The 20,860-nt window shown below is 43.5% G+C and overlaps 1 protein-coding gene and 1 non-coding gene across 4 annotated transcripts in view; both read left to right on the plus strand.

Annotated features, from left to right (window-relative positions):
* PHKB (phosphorylase kinase regulatory subunit beta) overlaps positions 1–6,623 on the plus strand; it is a 261,142-nt gene extending 254,519 nt beyond the window's left edge. For all 3 annotated transcript variants that reach the window (XM_038753617.1, XM_038753619.1, XM_038753618.1), the window contains 3 exons: positions 1,998–2,105; positions 5,152–5,292; positions 6,087–6,623. In XM_038753617.1, coding sequence (XP_038609545.1) covers positions 1,998–2,105; positions 5,152–5,292; positions 6,087–6,224 — 387 coding nt within the window. In that variant the 3' untranslated portion in view covers positions 6,225–6,623. The remainder of the gene's footprint in view (positions 1–1,997; positions 2,106–5,151; positions 5,293–6,086) is intronic.
* A 4,345-nt stretch (positions 6,624–10,968) lies between these two features.
* Positions 10,969–11,106, plus strand: LOC119935363. The gene has a single exon (XR_005453248.1). It is a non-coding gene; the product is annotated as a small nucleolar RNA SNORA7 (small nucleolar RNA).
* Positions 11,107–20,860: the final 9,754 nt, after the last annotated feature.

Below are 20,860 nucleotides of genomic sequence, written 5' to 3' on the forward strand. Positions count from 1 at the left end.
GTCGGATGGTCTAAACATTTAATTTATAATCATTGGATTATTTATAGAGAGGCAGCGTGGCTCAGTGGAAAAAGCCCGGGCTTTGGAGTCAGAGGTCATGGGTTCAAATCCCGACTCCGCCACATGTCTGTTGTGTGACCTTGGGCAAGTCACTTAACTTCTCTGAGCCTCAGTTACCTCATCTGTAAAATGGGGATTAAGACTGTGAGCCCCACGTGGGACAACTTGATCACCTTGTATCCCCCCCCAGTACTTAGAACAGTGCTCTGCACATAGTAAGCGCTTAACAAATGCCATCATTATTATTATTATTATTATTGGAAATTTATAGCAGCTAAAATGCTTTCCTATGCACATTAGGGGGCCATGAGCTTAGTTATCTTGCCATAACTGGAGAACAAGACATCCTAAACTAACCTTGCCAAACACCAAGGATGTGTGCAGCTTTCCTCCACACAAATGTGCTGGTGTTTGTTGTGTGCCTTTTGATGGTGGGGCTAGAAGACTATTCCCAGAGCTGTGGCAAGCCCGGACAGCCCTTAAGGCCTCTTATTTGGGGGGCTGGATTCGAGTCCTGTCCTACCATCTCCCCTCAAGTGGCTGAATCCCCTGGTTCTCTGGTTGTATAAGCATTTGATCCCCAAGCTCGAGAGATAGGGGAGGTTAGAAAGCCGAAGTAGTAGTTCCACTCCTTAAACCATCCTTCCTGGACAGAGGTTATTGTTGGCTCCAAGGTTCAAGAAGGATGATTTAAATCGCAGAAATTCATATGCCAGCCCTGTCTTACCCTTCTCCATCTCCTGAAGACAATCTGGTAGTTGTGTCACTGGCAACAATGAGAGCCACTGGTGCAAAGAACAGCAGACCAATCCTGCTTGATCCAGTCATGAGCCTGGTTTAAGCAGAGATTATTGAAGGGGTTCCTCCCCCTTCAGACTCATCATTGCACCTTGAAGAGAATAATGGAGCTCAATATCTGCATATAGGAATTAACTGTTGGTCTAGAATTTAGACTCTGGGAAGCTGGCGCCTGGGCAAACCAGCCACATTTTAATTTGAATTTGGCCTTTTCCATGGGTCATGTTTTAACAGAATATGTGTCCCAATTACAGAGGGGGCCTGATTCTATTTCAATCACTGTGAATGATCCCTGGAAACCTGGGCAAGTGAATGCAATGTCTCATCTCTAATAACGATCCTTGTGGATGTGTCTGCTCTCTAAGTCTTATATGTTGAATCAGAGCCCCTCTCCTTAACGAATGCTTTGGTTTGGATGTATTTTCTTAGTTCATTTTGTTTTCTGTAAACAGGAGGGAAGACTGTCCTTAGGCCCCTCTCCTATTATCAATTATCTATTAGTTTATTCTTAATAAATCAAATAGAGCAAAATTATATATTGCAATAGGTAAGGGAAATAAATGTATTTAAATTTTGTTTTTCTGTGTCTGATGCTTCTACAAAGACTCATGTTTCTGCCCTTGTATTTCTGTATAGTATATTCGGGAAATGACTCGTGTACCAAACGTTGGGAGCATACTCAACCCTGATGATTAATTCTGAAAGCAGTACACATTTAGTTCTTGGCTCCTTAATTTCCAAGGATTTCTTTCACTTGCTGAAATTGTTTTCTGAGATTTAAGACATTTTTCAACTATAAACGTTAAGAAAGGTATAATTCTCTTTTTAAAGAGGAGCTTTGATTAATCACAGCCACCAACAAGTTGGCTTTGATCACTGGATGGATATAAAACAGTATTTGGATTTCAAAGTTAAGGGCAATATTCTCTAGGTTTCATAGAAATTTCAGAAAAAAATGGCTAGAGAATGACATTCTGTCATTAAATGAGAACCACAGGTAAACTGTGTGCAATTTTGCAGGGAACTTTCTGATAGCTCTATTACGTTGAACTCTCTCAAGTGCTTAGTACAGTGCTCTGCAGACGGTAAGATCTCAATAAATACAGATTGATTGACTGAATATTGGCTTCTCTTTTCAGCAACCAACACTGTCAGATATGACTATGTACGAAATGAATTTCTCCCTCTTGGTGGAAGACATGTTGGGAAATATTGACCAGCCTAAATACAGACAGATCATTGTGGAGGTTTGTGCTGTGAAACCTAACAAACCGAGGAAGTGCCTTCTGTTCCGTTTCGGAAGACTAGATCGATGGAGAGTTGAGTGAATGGTGGGGTGTTAGCATAAAAAAAGAAAAGCTTTTAGGAAAGAAAGCCATCTTACAGATTTTAGGCAGGTAGAAAGGACTTGCTGGCCATTCACTGGTCTTTCAGTGGTAGTGACAACTGTGTCATCTTCAAATGTAAAGGACAGCTAGGCAATGTTATATTTTTGCATCCTGAAGATCTAATTGAAAATGCATAATACAGTGACAGTATGCTAAATCTCCCCAAGGAGTAGAATAACTAGCACCGAATGTCACTAAAGTGTCAGCTCAGGGAACATCATTTTGAGAGATGGGTATGCAGTTAAAGGCAGGACAATAAACTGGGGTTTTGGAAGACAGTGAACTCTGTGTCTTGCCATTGGAACATTGTAGTTTATTCATCTGGTCAGTTCTGAAGCAAATAAGGGCCAAGACCCTCGGCCTGAACTGTTGGGCAGCCACTGGATGGTGGGGATGGTGGGATTCATCTGCTTCCCCTGGGGGGATTGGCCATGGCATGTGAAAGTGAACCCAGCATCCCAAGTCTTGGCTCTTCCCCGCACTTCCAACTTCCACTACTTAGAACAGCACAGTGTGCCCACGACTACTAAGTACTTTTGAAGGTGAGGGTGAGGCTCACTCTTACAGTAAAAGTGGTCATGCCTATTACCAGTGCTTAGTACAGTGCCTGGCACATAGTAAGTGCTGAACAAATACCATAATCATTATTATTAGTATTGTTATTATTTTTACCTCAGGGTTAGAACTTCTGCCCCATTGACTCCCGCTCATTCCTTCACAATCTCTGCTCCTGGTGCTTTTGATATTTAGATTCTAGGAATTGGTTTTCATTAGGCACAGTGAGTGAATGATGTGCAGGTAATCTTCTCCCCACCCCTTTATACCCTCCCTGCCCTCCCAGTACCCCCCAGCTCACACACACTTCACTTCTCTAAAGGCCACCTACTGTGCCTTATCCTCATCTCTCCCACTGCCGACTTTTTGCTCAGGGCCCTCCCTTCTCCCTGGACTCTCCTTCCAGTTCAAATCTGGCGAGTCACTGCTCTCTCCATCCTTAAGGCCCCTCTAAACTCACTGTGGACAGGGACTGTGTCCACCAACTCTGTTATATTGTACTCTCCCAAACGCTTAGTACGGTGCTCTGCACAGAGCAAGTGCCCAGTAAATACCATTGATTGATTCTCTTTTCTTTAAATTATTTATTATAAATTATTTATTCATATTAATGTTGATCTTCCCTTTTAGACCGTAAGCTCATTATGGGCAGGGGACATGTCTCTTAATTCTCTTGTATTGTACTCTCTCAAGCACTTAGAACAGTGCTCTGCACATATTATCACTTAATAAATACCAATCGATTGATTGATTCTGAAGTTACATATCTGGGAGGCTTTCTCCACCAACTCTGTTATATTGTACTCTCCCAAGCACTTAGTACGGTGCTCTGCACAGAGCAAGTGCCCAGTAAATACCATTGATTGATTCTCTTTTCTTTAAATTATTTATTATAAATTATTTGTTCATATTAATGTCGATCTTTCCTTTTAGACTGTAAGCTCATTATGGGCAGGGGACGTGTCTCTTAATTCTCTTGTATTGTACTCTCCCAAGCACTTAGAACAGTGCTGTGCACATATTATCGCTTAATAAATACCAATCGTTGGATTGATTCTGAAGTTACATATCTGGGAGGCTTTCTCTGAGTAATCTATCTCCTCTACCCTATTTTCCTATCCTGTTTCCCCCTTGCTATCACTTCAGCATTTTCCATTCCATCTGAACGCCTGGGTACATATCTTTATACTCTGCTTCATGCCTCCTACCTCTAATATATTTTAGTGCTTGTCTTCCCCTCTAGAGTGTAAGCTCCTTCATGACATGGCACTGGTTATTCTGCTATATCCTCTTAAGTACTTCGTACAGAGTAAATGCTCAATAATAATAATGGCATTTATTAAGTGCTTACTATGTGCAAAGCACTGTTCTAAGCTCAATAAGTATTATTGATTGATTGAGTGAAAACTAGGAATTTCGAGGTCTTATCTCTGTTTCTCATTTTCACACTCGGTCCTCCAGGAAACCATTTCTTCTCACTGAGGCTGTTTCCTCATCTGAAAACTACAGATATTTGACCTCACTCGGCACCATGAGGAGCAACATTCATAATTAGAGTAAATCACACTGAGTTGGATTCTCCCCTAAATTGGAGAGAGCATGAAATCAGATTTCAGGATACATGCCAGGCGAAAATGTCACCCCATTTAGCAAGGGGGTGATTTACATGTATATAATATATCTACCCATGCATTCTCACAGAGCTAAATTTATCCACCCTTCACAATAGGGGAGGATCATCATGTTCCTTGAAAGATGTGAAATGCTGTAGAAATGGCTTAATTCAACGGTAAGCAAACAGTCTTTCAAGACACTCGGAAACCATTTATAGAATGCCCTCCTCCCAGGCACTAATTAGATGGGGCCCAGATGCCCAGTAATTGTTCATTTGTTGGCCTGGTATTGAATGAGCTGTCTATTCTCAGAGAGTAGCTTTCTGACTGAAGGATCAGACTAACTAGTCTTTCTAAACCATCCTTTATTTTAAGTGGATGAGAACTATTTTGAAGCAGCTACAGAGACAATCCCTGAAGAATATAATGAACTCTTGCAGACTCAGGGGTTGTGCACTTAACAGTCTTCAAGGTTTCAAGCAGTTCCACCGACGAATTTACCCAGTTTTTCCAATGATCCTGAAAAACCATAGGCCCACTTCTATTCTTTAGAAATATTTCATTTTTCCACGGGTGACACTGTATATTTGATCACTAGGCAGAAACGATGGAGGGTTTGTATATATGAACACACTTTATTTATAGTTTTCAGTGGCCTGACTCAAGCTTGAAAATGTATCCAGAGAGGGCAAATTTGGGGCTGTCCAAAGCTGGCTTAACGTGTCTGCCCTTTCTAGTTATTAATGGTTGTGTCCATCGTGCTGGAAAGAAATCCGGAGCTAGAATTTCAAGATAAAGTGGATTTGGACAAATTGGTGAAAGAAGCATTTCGTGTCTTTCAAAAAGACCAGAGTGGGTTAAAAGAAGTCGATAAGCAAGTGAGTATAATGAACGACTTCTTTATTCCTCCATTAAACAAATCTCCCAAATTGTGAATTAATGCTATTTTATATTTATTCAGTAGTCAGCTGGCCTGTGTAATTTTGAATGAAAGAAACAAAATAAGGAAAGGTGTCTTTTAATGGAAAACATTTACAATTTTTTATTAAAGGAATAATCATAGATTTGGAGAAAGTTAAGGGCTAACAAATTCACTTCTGGGTAGTGGTGGGAATTGGGACTATTACAGTTGTATAATGTTTTGGTTATCATTAGATTCATAACCCCTGAGTGGCATAGTGGAAAGTGCACAGGCTTGGGAGTCAGAGGACATGTGTGCTAATTCCGGCTCCACCACTTATCAGATGTGTGACCTTGGGCAAGCCACTTAACTTCTCTGAGCCTCAGTTTCCTCATCTGTAAAATGGGAATTAAGAATTGTGAGCCCCGCGTGGGACAACCTACTTACCTTGTATCTACCCCACTGGTTAGAACAGTGCTCAGCACATAGTAAGTGCTTAACAGATCCCATCATCATCATTATTATTATTATTATCTTAGTATAATATATTTTACCTCATCATCAGAAACACGATCTAAATAAAATAAGGGGTAAGCAAGGAGCCAAAGAGATTGGCTAATCTACTGTGTAAAGAGGAACAGAGGCCAGAAGCGTTGGGAACACACTTTTGTCTGCAGAAATATTTTTATAAATTTACTTTTCACCTTAGGTTGAACCCAATTATTTCTTCTCTTAATGTCTTACCAAAACTCTCATTTCTCTCTTCCTTAGGATGATATGACATCTTTCTACAACACCCCCCCACTGGGAAAGAGAGGAACTTGCAGTTACCTGACAAAGGTTGTGATGAATTTGTTGCTGGAAGGAGAAGTGAAACCAAACAGCGACGATCCTTGCATGGTTAGCTAGAAGGAGAGGGAAAAGGTAGTTTAGTTGCCCTGCATTTTCCAGCTTTGATGAATTATTGTTTGGAAAACTCACACTGAGCAATTAGCACCTGACTGCCAATGAGATCTTGGTCTCCGCTTATTAGTGCTGCAGTTGATTGTTAGCAATAAGAAAAGTTATTGATCAAGCAAAACATTCTTGAAGCTGCCATTACTGAGGAGAGTCAGAAGGGATGTCAATGGCAGAAATCGCATCGAATAAAAATTAAACCCTGCACGATGCATGACAGAGACTGCTCATGAAAAAGAGGTGTTTGGTCTTTGAACTAATTCCCTGGTTGGCGTTTATACTTAGTCCTGTGCTACAAAGGATTTCTTCACCAATAAAGTTTTTTGTGTAGATCAAAAGATGTTGCAAGAATGATCAGTTGTCTTCCTGTTTGCACTATCATGTTAGAAGAGATCTCATTGTAAATGTTGGAAACGCAATTGTCAGTGACTTTCTCCTATATTCCATATTTAGTGTGCAAAAGCTGTTGTAAAGTTTTCACCCAGGAAAAGCTACTACAATTGTATATTTGTATGCTTTTGGCATTGGGATAAAATTAAACACAAAATAATCATCATCAATCGTATTTATTGAGCACTTACTATGTGCAGAGCACTGTACTAAGCGCTTGGGAAGTACAAATTGGCAACATATAGAGACAGTCCCTACCCAACAGTGGGCTCACAGTCTAAAATAATAATAATAATAATAATAATAATAATAATAATAATGGTATTTTTAAAGTGCTTACTATGTGCAAAGCACTGTTCTAAGTGCTGGGGGGGTACAAGGTGATTAGGTTGTTCCACGTGGGGCTCACAGTCTTAATCCCCATTTTACAGATGAGGGAACTGAGGCACAGAGAAGTGAAGTGACTTGCCCAAAGTCACACAGCCGATAAGTGGCTGAGCCGGGATTAGAACCCATGACCTCTGACTCCCAAACCCGGGCTCTTTCCACTAAGCCACGCTATAAAATCTGGAATGGAAATTGTATAATTAAAAGAAAATCAAAATATTGAATTGATTTCCTAGTATAGAGTATAATAAGTTATACTCCCTAAAATATTACCTTTAAACTTCAATTATACTGAGAATTTCTCTTGAGGGTTGTTTAACAGCCCACCTGATTATAGAAGTGCTAGAACTGAAAATGAATCAAAGCTCTTTAAGTTTGCTTTCCAACTATAATAAATTTAGTTGCAGCAACTGTCTGTCCAAAGTTAATGAAGTAATTGGATGTCAGAACTGCACACTTTGATTTAATTGATATTGATTTTGAATCTGGAGGTTTCACTGAGAGACTACAGTATACGATGAACATATTTGCTGAAACTCTGTTACTTTTCTCTTCTCCTTTTCATTCATCCAGTCATTTTTTTGAGCACTTACTATGTGCAAAGTACTGTACTAAGTGCTTGGAAGAGCACAATATAACAATTAAACAGACACATTCCCTGCCTGCAACGAGCTTGCAGTCTAGAAGGGGACACTGAAAGACTAAATTTCTTAGCCTTAAGACAGACTGATTCAAAATGTTTCAAGCACATTTCTCTTTCTCCTCCATTAGTCTTTGGAACTAGGAAGTCAATTAAATATTTGGATTTTCTTTTAATTATACAATTTCCTTTCCAGATTTTACAGACCCAATTATTTTGGTCATAGGTCCCTTAGACTGTGAGCCCCATGTGGGACAGGAACTGTGTCCAACCTGAGCATCTTGTATCTACCCCAGGGCTTAGTAGAGTGCCTGGCATATAGTAAGCCTTTAACCAATACCATTAAAAAACTATTATTCAAGATATCCAGGGGCAAGAACATTCATTCACTGCTTTGTGTTTCTGAGCAATTTGAAGAGCCGATTGAAAGATCAAAGACTGGCCACATCACAAGGAACAGAATTCCCAATCCAAATTTAAATTTCTCGAGTCCAAGAAGGTTCTGTGAAAATAATGAGGGGTGTGTTTGACTACCAGGGATGGAATAGCTCTTAAATAGAGGGCCTGTGGGTTGTATTAACTGCTGCCAGGTTAATAAAATCACTCATCCTATCCCTCCTGGAGTACTTCATCAGCCTCCTTGCTGACCTCCCAGCCTCCCATCTCTCCCCACTCCAGTCTGTACTTCACTCTGCTGCCCGGATCAGTTTTCTACAGAAACATTCAGGACGCGTCACCCCATTCCTCAGAAAACTCCAGTGGTTGTCCATCCACCTCCGCAACAAACAAAAACTCCTCACCATAGGCTTTAAAGCACTCAATCACCTTGCCGCCTCCTACTTCACCTTGCTAAAACCCTACTCCAACACAGCCTGCACACTTTGCTCCTCTAATGCTAACCTTCTCATTGTGCCTCGATCTCATCTATCTCACCGCAGACCCTTTATAATAATAATAATGTTGGTATTTGTTAAGCGCTTACTGTGTGCCAAGCACTGTTCTAAGCACTGGATTCTGCCTACTAATTAGAGAGCCAAGAGTCAACAAGGACAAGAATATAGACATCGTAAGAAAGAAAATCCAATTTGACCTGCCATGTCAAAATATTTTAACAGCTGCTCTAGAGAATAGGGGGAATATTAGCATGCCTATCCAAGCATGCCAAGATCTAAAGCTAACTCAAAGCTACTTCTATCATAATGACAGCTTCACTGAATTCAAGTTTATTTTATATGCAATGTCTGTTGAAAACTACTGAATGAATAGCAACTTTAATTTTAGTATCAAGCGTCACTTTAAGGAATGAACATCCTTCCAGATGTTCAGCCATTCCAGTTGTATCTTTCACTGTCTGGTTTAGAAATTGAAAAAGTAGGGATACAGAATTGGTTTCCTTGAAGTCTCTTTATCTTGCTTTTTTAAACCTTGGTAAATTTACAGTGCATCATCATAAATAGTAATAATACATTATTATTAGGGTGTTTTACTAAGTTATAATATTAACTGCAGTATACTAGTATACTGTACTAAGCACTGGGGTAGATACAGTGTAATGGGGTCAGTACACAGTCTCTGTCCCACATGAGTCTCACAGACTAAGTAGGAGGGAGAACAGGTATTGAATCCTCATTTTACAGATGGGAAAACTGGGGCATAAAGGCATAAAGTGACTTGCCCAAGGTCACTAGCAGTCAAGAGACAGAGTCAAGATTAGAACCCAAGTTCTGTGCTCTTTGCACTAGTCTGCACTGCTTTTCTATAGTTGTTGTAACCTATATGAACATAGTGCAATGTGCTGTTCAGATCAGGTAAAAAGACAGACCCTCCCGGAGTTGGCCATGTGAACAGAGAATATCAATACAAGCACATCAAACTGATGAAACCCAGAGGAAATGGGACTGAGTAAAAGCAGGGGTAAATTTCCAGAACTCATTGACAGAAAAAAGATATACATAGTATTTTAGTTTTAGGAGTTGGGATTTTTTTCCAAGCTGGGGCAAGGGACCAAAAGAAATACCACGGGCTCACATTGTTTCAAAATGAGAGATTTGCAGTTGGGGAAATATTTTTAATCTAGTACACAGATTGATTCCTTTTTCTGCCCTTTAAAAAGATTAACTTGAAGGATACCCTTACAGAACAACAAATCATGGCTCTGTCGAGCCGAAAAGCATGTTTAGGTATCAGAAAATAGAGATCAGAAATTAGTATGCCAGGTTTTGGGGGGTGGTTTTTAAAAGGCTTCACTCAAAACAAAGAAAAGGAAGAAACTCACTAGTGTTACAGCCACATTCTATCAAGTGGTCATCCTGGCATTGCTAATGCTTGATAGAGTAATGCAGTCTAAGTAGATCATTAACGCTGCCCTTTTTCAGGATCACCATCATAAACTACAGCAGCCGATGTAAGTGACAATTTTGGTTCCAGGACTTGGTGAGCCACTCGGAAAAATGATGGATTCAAATGGAGTTCAGGCCATTTTGAGAAATGTTCATTTTCTGAGAGGGAGAGCTCTATGAGGTAATCAGAAGTCCTTCATGCAGCAAACCATGCCAGAACCTTGGTTTCAGCCAGCTCTTGAGGTTTATACTGCAGATTTCAGGAGTGCAGCTCATGACCCAAGAATTGGACTGTTCAAAAGTTTCCAGCCCAGTCAACTTCAAAACCTATAAGCCATCAAGCTAAAAAGAACATTTTCTCTCTCTGACATGATGAATCCTATCAGAAATGAAATGTTCTGTGGCAAATGGTTTTCAGCCACCTCTTTTCCCAGGAAGAAGGGGTATAATTTGTAAAGCCAGTTTTGAGAAATTCCAGATGCAGACATCATTAACTTGCTCTCCATTTTCAGGATTCCAGCTTAACATTTAAATAATTTTTCGTCCTTGCTTTGTGTTCATTAGCCCCTTGATATAGGACAAGACCAATCAGAGGTATTTATTGAGGGCTTACTGTGTGCAGAGCACTAAGCACTTGGGGAAGTACAATAGGATAACGTTGATAGATGCAACTCCTTCCCACCAGGAACTTACTAAAGAACACTTTCCTTCTTTAATTTTTACACTTCTTTTGATAATGAACTAATTTTGGACCCTTCTGGATTTAGGGTTGTCTGTTTCAATTGGTAAGTTTGATTTCAAAATAGTAGTAGTAGTATTTATTAAGCAAATAGTGTGTGCAGAGCACTGTTCTGAGCGCTGGGAAAGAATATGCAGGTGAGAATTGGACACAGAGCAAGGGACTCACAATATAAGAATATAGGTGGGGAAGAGGACTGGATCCCTCTCAGGGTCACATCTGGGGAGTTTCCAATACTCTACCAGTCTCGACTACTGGAGAAAGTGTCAAGCAGAGGCATACCCATTCCATCCCTAGCTTGGGCAGTGGCTAGCAGGTGGAAGGCAATCTGCTACATGTCAAAACTCACCTGTGCTGGGCAGCAGCAGTTTGGGAGAGAGTCGAGGTGGAGACTCAAATTTATGGTGCAGAAGGAGACAATGGTAAACCACTTCTGTATTTTTACCAGGAAAACTCTATGGATCCACTACCAGAACTATTGCAGGTGGAGGTGGGGTGTTCTGGGAGAGACGTGTCCATGGCGTCGCTGTGGATCGGAGACATCTCAACGGCATAAGATGACAATAGGACTGGAAACAGACTATCAGAAGCGATGAAACAGTAAGACATTGATGCAGCGTAAGGGACAAGAACAAATACACAGCACACAGAATACACAGAGAAGCAGCGTGGCTCAGTGGAAAGAGCCCGGGTTTTGGAGTCAGAGGTCATGGGTTCAAATCCCGGCTCTGCCGATTGTCAGCTGTGTGACTTGGGGCAAGTCACTTCACTTCTCTGGGCCTCGGTTACCTCATCTGTAAAATGGGGACAGAGACTGTGAGCCTCACATGGGACAACCTGATGACCTTGTATCCTCCCCAGCGCTTAGAACAGTGCTTGGCACATAGTAAGGGCTTAACAAATGCCATTATTATTATTATTATTATTAATAAAAACAAAAGTCAGTAGGGGGCTGTGTCTAGAGGACCCGAATTTCAGGCTCCTCATGATTCAAAGCCCACTGTATAACTTGCCACAGCAATGGCTACTGCAGACATTCCTCAAGGTTATATAAGGCCAACATGCTACAAGTGCTGTTCTCTTTCCCACCAGGATGGTGGAAATCAGGTAGGAATGGCATCTCCTCCGTGTGGGAGTGGTTCACAGCCCAAGCAGTGTTCTTTCAAACCCTTACAAATAGACCTGGCTGGAGAACTGTGGGGAAAGAAGCCCAAACTACAAAACCCATAGTGCGGTGGAATTGGTTTCACCAACTTTCCAGAGCTACGTGGGACGTTCTGGAAATCAGTCAATCAGTCAGTCGTATTTACTGAGTGCTTACTGTGTGCTGAGCACTGTACTAAGTGCTTGGGAGACTGCGATGTTACAATGAGGAGGTTTGCTTCTCTGCTAGTAGTGGAAGAGCTTTCCAGCCCTGGGAGATGGGGCAGTTTCCTCTGAAAGACCTTGGAGACGGTTTCATTTCAGTTTCGCATTGCCTGGCTGCTCCCTTGGGACCTAGCCAGGAGTTCTGTGTGGTAACATATTTCTTTCTGTCTAAATTACGTATGGGGTAAAAAGGAAACAAGGATGAACTAATTTGGAGCCATTTTTGGTGCAAACCCTTTTCCAGCTACTTCCCCAAATCAAAACTTTGGGGAGAAACAGCGTGGCTCAGTGGAAAGAGCCCGGGCTTTGGAGTCAGAGGTCATGGGTTCAAATCCCAGCTCCGCCAACTTTCAGCTGGGTGACTTTGGGTAAGTCACTTCACTTCTCTAGGCCTCAGTTCTCTCATCTGTAAAATGGGGATTAAGACTGTGAGCCCCACGTGGGACAACCTGATCATCTTGTAAGCTGTCCAGCGCTTAGAACAGTGCTTTGCACATGGTAAGTGCTTAATAAATGCTATTAAAAAAAAACACAAAGAAAACTCTTAAGTGCTCATATGGCCAAACTACTGGTGATTAACTTCTGGGAATCAGGCACCATCCTGTGCATCAACAGTTTTAACCCTCAGGAATTCGAACTATCATTCTGTAAGCCTCAGAACTTTTATAATAATAATAATAATAATAATGGCATTTATGAAGCGCTTAACTATGTGCAAAGCACTGTTCTAAGCACTAGAGGAGGTTACAAGGTGATCAGGTTATCCCACAGGGGGCTCACAGTCTTAATCCCCATTTTACAGATGAGGTAACTGAGGACAGCACAGCGGGAGGTTAGCAATTGAAAAGCAGAAGCGATAAAACAGTAGCAATGATATAAGTAGGCGATTCATTCATTCAATCGTATTTATTGAGCGCTTACTTTGTGCAGAGCACTGTACTAAGCGCTTGGGAAGTAGAAGTTGGCAACATATAGAGACAGTCCCTACCCAACAGTGGGCTCAGAGTCTAGCTCACAGTCTAGGTGATCAATCAATCAATCAATCGTATTTATTGAGCGCTTACTGTGTGCAGAGCACTGTACTAAGCGCTTGGGAAGTACAAGTTGGCAACATATAGAGACAGTCCCTACCCAACAGTGGGCTCACAGTCTAGAAGGGGGTGATGGCATCACAGAGGGTAGTTAATGATTGACATGCAATGGCAATAATAAAATAGGCAGATAATGATGTCATAGAGAGCAGATACAAACTATTATGTGCTGGATTAGGGTGGACCTGTTAAGGGGGGTCAGGGAGTGGAGATGCCTGGGGAGGGACTTCTAGACTGTGAGCCCACTGTTGGGTAGGGACTGTCTCTATATGTTGCCAACTTGTACTTCCCAAGCGCTTAGTCCAGTGCTCTGCACACAGTAAGCGCTCAATAAATACGATTGATTGATTGATTGAGAGGAGTGAACAGCCAAATAGCGTGGGAGGGCTGAGTAGGTGCCAATCATCAATCGTATTTATGGAGGTTGTCGTTAATGTAACTTGGTGATAACAAGGGCCTTTTGCCCGAGGGAGGGGAGAGAATCAGTCAGGTCCGGACCAGGAAGGGGGGGATTGGGGGGATCTTTAAGGATGGTCGCTTTAGCGATGAGGGGTGGAAGCAGGGGGCCTCTATGGCAGTGCTCTGAGGAGAGGATCCTTCCCGGAGCAGCAAGGCTGCGTGGTGTGATGGCGGGCGGGCGGGCCTCTCGGGAACAGAGTTCCGGGCGTCAGTGGTGGCGCACTGAGGAGAGGATCCTTCCCGGAACAGCAAGGCCGCGTGGTGTGATGGCGGGCGGGCGGGCCTCTTGGGAACAGAGTCCCGGGCTTCCATGGCGGCGCTCTGAGGAGAGGATCCTTTCGGGAGCAGCAGGGCCACGCGGTGTGATGGCGGGCAGGCCTCTCGGGAACTGAGTCCCGGGCGTCTATGGCGGCGCTCTGAGGAGAGGATCCTTCTGGGAGCAGCAAGGCCGCGTGGTGTGATGGCGGGCGGGCCTCTCGGGAACGGAGTCCCGGGCGTCTATGGTGGCGTTCTGAGGAGAGGATCCTTCTGGGAGCAGCAAGGCTGCGCGGTGTGATGGCGGGCTTCTTGGGAATGGAATCCCAAGCGTCAATGGCGGCGATCTGAGGAGAGGATCCTTCCCAGAGCAGCAAAGCCGCGCGGTGTGATGGCGGGCGGGCGGGCATCTCGGGAATGGAGTCCCGGGCGTCTATGGCGGCGCTCTGTGAAGAGGATCCTTCCGGGAGCAGCAAGGCTGCGCGGTGTGATGGCGGGTGGGCCTCTCGGGAACGGAGTCCCGGGCGTCAATGGCAGCACTCTGAGGAGAGGATCCTTCCAGGCGAAGAGGGGGCCACGTGGTGTGATGGCGGGTGGGCGGGCCTCTCAGGAACGGAGTCCTGGGCGTCTATGGTGGTGCCCTGACGAGAGGATCCTTCCGGAGCAGCAAGGCCACGCGGTGTGATGGCGGGCGGGCGGGCGAGCCTCTCGGGAACGGAGTCCCGGGCTTCCACGGCGGCGCTCTGAGGAGAGGATCCTTCCTGGAGCAGCAAGGCCGCGTGGTGTGATGGCGGACGGGCCTCTCGGGAACGGAGTCCCGGGCGTCTATGGCGGCGCTGAGAGGATCCTTCCGGGAGAAGCAATCGTCTCTCCAGAGGAGAAAGGCCTAATCCCTTCAGGTAACTGAGTCCATTGTATGTCATAAGCTTCTGTAGGTGCTTCTCATGAGAAACCCTTCCCAATTCATTATACTAGCTCTCCAAAACTAAATGGCGATTCCAGGCCATTTTTAGCCCTAAAAACCAAAACCTGAAAATAGCCTCAATAATAGCATTCAAACGCTGGAGCAGCTGAGGCCTTTCACTTCATCTTTCCTCCCACTTCTCCCTTCCTTTCCCCACCCTGGCCCCCTCGCCACCTTGAAACCAGTGTTAGAAGGTTATAACTTGAAGGGAAAGGTGCTTATGTTTCTTCTTTTTCCCTGCCCCTAATCTCTCCATAGGATCAATCAATCATATTAATTGAGCGCTTACTGTGTGCAGAGCACTGTACTAAGCGCTTGGGAAGTGCAAGTTGGCAAGTTGTACAAGTACAAGGAGTTTCTCTGCTCTGGCATCTCACTTGTCCCTCTGTCTCTCCTTACCCTTCACTGGGTGTTTGGACTCCTATGTGAGGATGAATGTGAGTGAGTTTTCCACAGGAGAAACATAATAATAATGATGACGGCATTTATTAAGCGCTTACTATGTGCAAAGCATCATCATCATCATCAATCGTATTTATTGAGCGCTTACTATGTGCAGAACACTGTACTAAGCGCTTGGGAAGTACAAATTGGCAACATATAGAGACAGTCCCTACCCAACAGTGGGCTCACAGTCTAAAAGGGGGAGACAGAGAACAAAACCAAACATACTAACAAAATAAAATAAATAGAATAGATATGTACAAGTAAAATAAATAAATAAATAGAGTAATAAATATGTACAAACATATATACATATATACAGGTCATTTGCTGTTCTAAGCGCTGGGGAGGTTCCAGGGTGATCAGGTTGTCCCACGTGGGGCTCACAGTCTTAATCCCCATTTTACAGATGAGGGAATTGAGGCACAGAGAAGTTAAGTGACTTGCCCAAAGGCACACAGCTGACAACTGGTGGAGCCGGGATTTGAACCCCTGACCTCGGATTCCAAGGCCCGTGCTCTTTCCACTGAGCCATGCTGCTTTCCCCCTTGATTTTTGTTAAGGAAATCAAGGGTGATGTGCAGAGACGAGAGATGTGTGGATACATTAGCTTTTCCCTCATGAAACCTCAGATTTTTAAAGATCTTGAATCTTGATTTTGGAGTACTGCATTGTGGTAATATTGCAATGCACTCTCCTAAGGGCTTGGGAGAGTCCAACAGAAGCAAATGACGTCTTTTCTCACCATAATGAACGACATCCTTGGAGGTTTTGCACTAATCCTGATTTACAACTGCCCAGGTGTTGCTGAGAGAGCATTTTCACTCATCCACCTCTCCCCTGCAGGAAAATGGGGACTCCACTTGAAACTACCTGCCAGAAAATGACTCCTAGGAAGAGAGATCTCCAACCCTGCCTCAGACATTGGTATGAAAGGCTATTTAGCTTGTCATTTTCTATTTATTAAACTCCTGCCATGCACAGCATACTGTAGTAAGTGTTTGGGACGGTATAATAGAATCCATAGAAAAGAGTGGAGAAGCAGCGTGGCTCGGTGGAAAGAGCACGGGCTTTGGAGTCAGAGGTCATGGGTTCAAATCCCGACTCTGCCAATTGTCGGCTGTGTGACTTTGGGCAAGTCACTTGACTTCTCTGTTCCCTCATCTGTAAAATGGGGATGAAGACTGGGAGCCCCACGTGGGACAACCTGATCATCTTGTATCCTCCCCAACAGTGCTTTGCACATAGTACTTAATAAATGCCATCATCATTATTATTATTATTATATGCTGCCTTCAAGGATCCTGCATTCCAGTGGGAGAGGTATATATAATAGTAAATTACAAAGAATATGAAAGATGTTGTTAAATGCTACGGAAGGTCATAAGTGTTGAAGTGGCAGTTTGGAAGATATAAATTGGGGAAATTTGAAATTAATTGAAGAAACTTTCTAAGAGAAGATGTTATTTCAGGGGGGGGCTTGGCAAATGGGAAGAACAGTGGTCTGCCAGATATGAAGGAGGGAAGGGCATTAGCCAGAGTCAGTTATCTTGAGAAGAATGGACCATGTAAACTGGGGTGTACTGGGAGAAGACAGATTGGGAGAAGACTTGGAGAATCCTTTGACTGAGTGCCTGAAAGCGGGAAGTCAGGTCTGCTTGATCAATCAATCAATCGTATTTATTGAGCGCTTACTGTGTGCAGAGCACCGTACTAAGCGCTTGGGAAGTACAAGTTGGCAACATACAGAGACAGTCCCTCCCCAACAGTGGGCTCACAGTCTAGAAGGAAAGTTCAAATCAATCTGTAAATTGATACAGAGAGGAATGGGCAACCGTTGGAGGTTTCTTCAGGAGTGGGGATACGTGTCCAGCAACATTTCAGAAAAATGATAAAGGCAGTAGAGTGAAGTGTGAACTAGAGAGGGGAGAGACCAGGGGCAAGAGTGATCACCAAGGAGGCTGATCATCATCATCATCATCATCAATCGTATTTATTGAGCGCTTACTATGTGCAGAGCACTGTACTAAGCACTTGGGAAGTACAAATTGGCAACATATAGAGACAGTCCCTACCCAACAGTGGGCTCACAGTCTAAAAGGGGGAGACAGAGAACAAAACCAAACATACTAACAAAATAAAATAAATAGAATAGATATGTACAAATAAAATAAATAAATAAATAAATAGTCAAGTTAGGGTATGGCAAGTGCCTGGTCCAGGATGGTGGCCATTTGAATGGTGAGGAAGGGACAGGTCCTGGAAATGTTTGGTGACCTTGCGCAAGTCACTTAATTTCTCTGTGCCTAAGGTACCACATTGGTAAAATGGGTGTTAAGACTGTGAGCCCCATGTTTTGAGTAACTTCTATCTACGCAGGATTTAGTACAGTGCCTGGCACATAGAAAACACTAACAAATAATATTTTTTAAAAAAACTGACTGGGTTTGGAGAAAGATTAAATACAGGGGTTGAAAGAAAGCAAGAGAGGATACAGTTGTGTACTTCAGAGGCAGGAAGGATGGTGGTGTCGTCAACTGTGAAGGGGAAGTCAGGTGGAGAAGAGGAGGGTGAGGAGCTCAATTTTACGCATAAGGAGCGTAAAGTGCTGGAGTAAAGGAGATGTGAAAATGCAACAATGAAGATAGGTCAGGGCTAGGAAGGTAAAATTGAGAATCATTCGTACAGCGGTGGTAGTTGAAGCCATGGGAGCGGATGACCTCCCCAAGGGAGTGAGAGTAAATTGAGAAGACACCCAGAATGGAGCCGTGAGAAATTCCCTGAGTTGGGAGGAGGTAAGGGAAGAGCCAGCAAAAGATGCTGAGAAGGATCAGCCAGAGAGTTAGGATTAGGAAAAGCCGTGGTTAGATCGTGCTTCCATGAAAAGTCAGTGGTCTACAGTGTCGGGTTGGCATGAAGAAGGTCAGTGTGAACTTGGAGTGTTCTGAAACATGTTCTGAATCATCACAGACTGTGCGTCCTTTACTTTGCCCTGCCATTGTATTTGAGTGGTAGCAGCAACATACCTTCTGGGAAGGAGAGTTTTGTATGTTTTTTAAAAAAAACCCTTACAGAAGGGGCTGCGTTGGTGGTCTGGCCTGACCACTTTGGGCCTCAAATACCTCCAAGTGTCAAATGGAGTCATTTTTCCCTCTCTAGAAGTTTCCATCAAGATCCATTTTAGCCAGACTGCTCCATCATTCCCTCTGTGCTCAAAGACCCAGCCCTCCAAGTTGAAGTCGTGGCTATTCGTGAGGGGTCCCTGCCTGAGGAGAGCCAGATCCGTATTTAAGGTTAGGGCTGTCAAGTAGAAACCATTCATTTTCATTCATTCATTCATTCATTCTGACCAGTGTCAGAGAAACCATTAACTATTTGCTGCATTTCAATCTATAAAGATCAAGTCTGGTCATGTCAATTCTAAACATCTCCTGCCTAAAAAAGTGGGAGGGAGTGCGTATCTATCTCGCAAAAGCCCCTCCTTACCACTGAATAGCAAATGTGACTCCAGTAAGCCTTCTCAGAGCCTCTGGGTTTTTTGATCTGACCTTTCTCGTTGGATTTCTTTTTCCATCTCCTCCGCTACATACAGCTTCAGACTCAGTGAGACCGTTCCCTCCTCCAAAGCTGTCTCCCTTCTCCTGGGAGTCCTTGGCTGGGTTTTGCCTCTGTTCAGATCCATCTACAGCTCTCTTCTGTGTGAGACTCTTCGTCTATTCCTAATGTTAATAGCTTTGAAGTGCCCCTGACCCACAAGAGATGAAGGACAGTGACCCAGGAGGGAAGCAGGGCGGCATTTCATTACTGCCTTCGGAGTCTCTTTGCTTCCCCCAAACCCATTTAAGACCTTCCCCTTATGTCCCCTGCAAATGGATCTCTCTGAATCAAAACATCGGAAACGTCCAAAGAATTTTCAAGTTGGAAAATCCTTCAGTCCATCTACAGGGGTGGCAATCGGAGCGAGATACAATGGTCTGTTGTGCACAACCCACTCTGCCGCCTATGATTATTAAGTAAAATTCCCAGGGAAAATAAATGAGGGAGAGCCAGTACATGCTGTGACTTTAACGTCTTATGAATACTAAAAGCCTCAGCTTCGTGGCTGGGTCTTAGTCCTGCTGAGATCCCACCAAGGACCGGTGTTATTCTAAATGAAACTCGATCACCGGTAGCAATAGGGTAATTCCAGAGCGACTGTGAGGCTGCTCGCTTGATCTGACCCTCCCATTTCCCCTCTTCACTCTCCCCAAGAAGCATTTACCTCTTTTTTAAAAAATGGTATTTGTTAAATACTGACTGTATGCCAGGCACTGTTCTACTTTTCCATCTACCTCATATAAGCTAGATACAAGGTAATCAGGTTGGACGCAGCCCGTGTCCCAAAGGGGGCTCACATTAATCCCCACTTTACAGATGAAGTAACTGAGGCACAGAGAAGTTAAGTGAGTTGGTGGAGTTTGGGATTAGAACCCAGGTCTTTCTGACTCCCAGGGCCGTGCTCTATCCATTTTCTGAATTTCAAAAACTGCTGCTTCTCTGCATTTTCAAAAATTGCTCCCAGTGGGGTGAATTTCCTATTGCCAAGAACTTTAAAAAGGTGTCTTCTCAATCAATCAAATTTATTAAGTGCTTTTATTACGCAGTGTTTTCAGCACTTGGGAGAGTACAATTTAGGGTAACCTAATGTCATCTCTGGGTAGTGTCAGTGGTCCAGCAGCCAGTGTGGAAGAAGATATGTGCTCTCTGGGACTGTTTTACTCCTCTGGGTGGAAGTGCGCTTTAAAATAGAGGAGTGGGAAGAACAGGAAGGAGAAGGGGAGGGGTACTTGGGATGCCCCCCTGAAGGTGGAGCAGGGAGATAGACTGCATTCCCCACTTCATCCTGCTTCTCCTGGCGGGAGCTCACTGCAGTTTTCCCCCAAATTAATGTCTATTTACAGACCTCCCAGCTCCCCAGCTGCTGCCCCTTGAGGCTTATTTCCATAAAATATAAATGGCACCACTGCAGAGCTGTTTATCTCCCGGTAAAAACACCTACTGCTGATGGAAATGGCTTCTGGGGTGGGAAATAAAATCTCTGCATGTTTAAATTTGCTACAGTGGGACTTCCCACACAGTGCTTTTATATTTTCTTTAAAAACCAGAGAAATCACCTGGGGGCATTATATGGATGGATCCTTTATGCATGCAAAGGTCATTATTATGAGCTGCAAGTGTTAATGATTTTCAGGTAAAGCCAAATTCTTATATATACATATAACACAACTCCAAAACTGAGGCTTCCATGATTTATATCATGATTTTGCTGTGTTCTCCTCTCCCAAACCATCCTTTCACTCTCAATTCTCTCACCTCTGGCCCCTTGTTCCCCTGATTTGGAATTCCATCCCTCCCTCCCCAGATCAAACAGACCACAGCTCTCCCCACATTCAAAACCCTTTTAAAATCCTACCTCTCCCAATTGATTTCCCAGTCTCCTGAACCACATCATCCTCTCAGCCACCTCTGGCAC

This window comes from Tachyglossus aculeatus, chromosome 11 (genome assembly GCF_015852505.1).
Source record: "Tachyglossus aculeatus isolate mTacAcu1 chromosome 11, mTacAcu1.pri, whole genome shotgun sequence".
Classification (NCBI taxonomy): domain Eukaryota; kingdom Metazoa; phylum Chordata; class Mammalia; order Monotremata; family Tachyglossidae; genus Tachyglossus; species Tachyglossus aculeatus.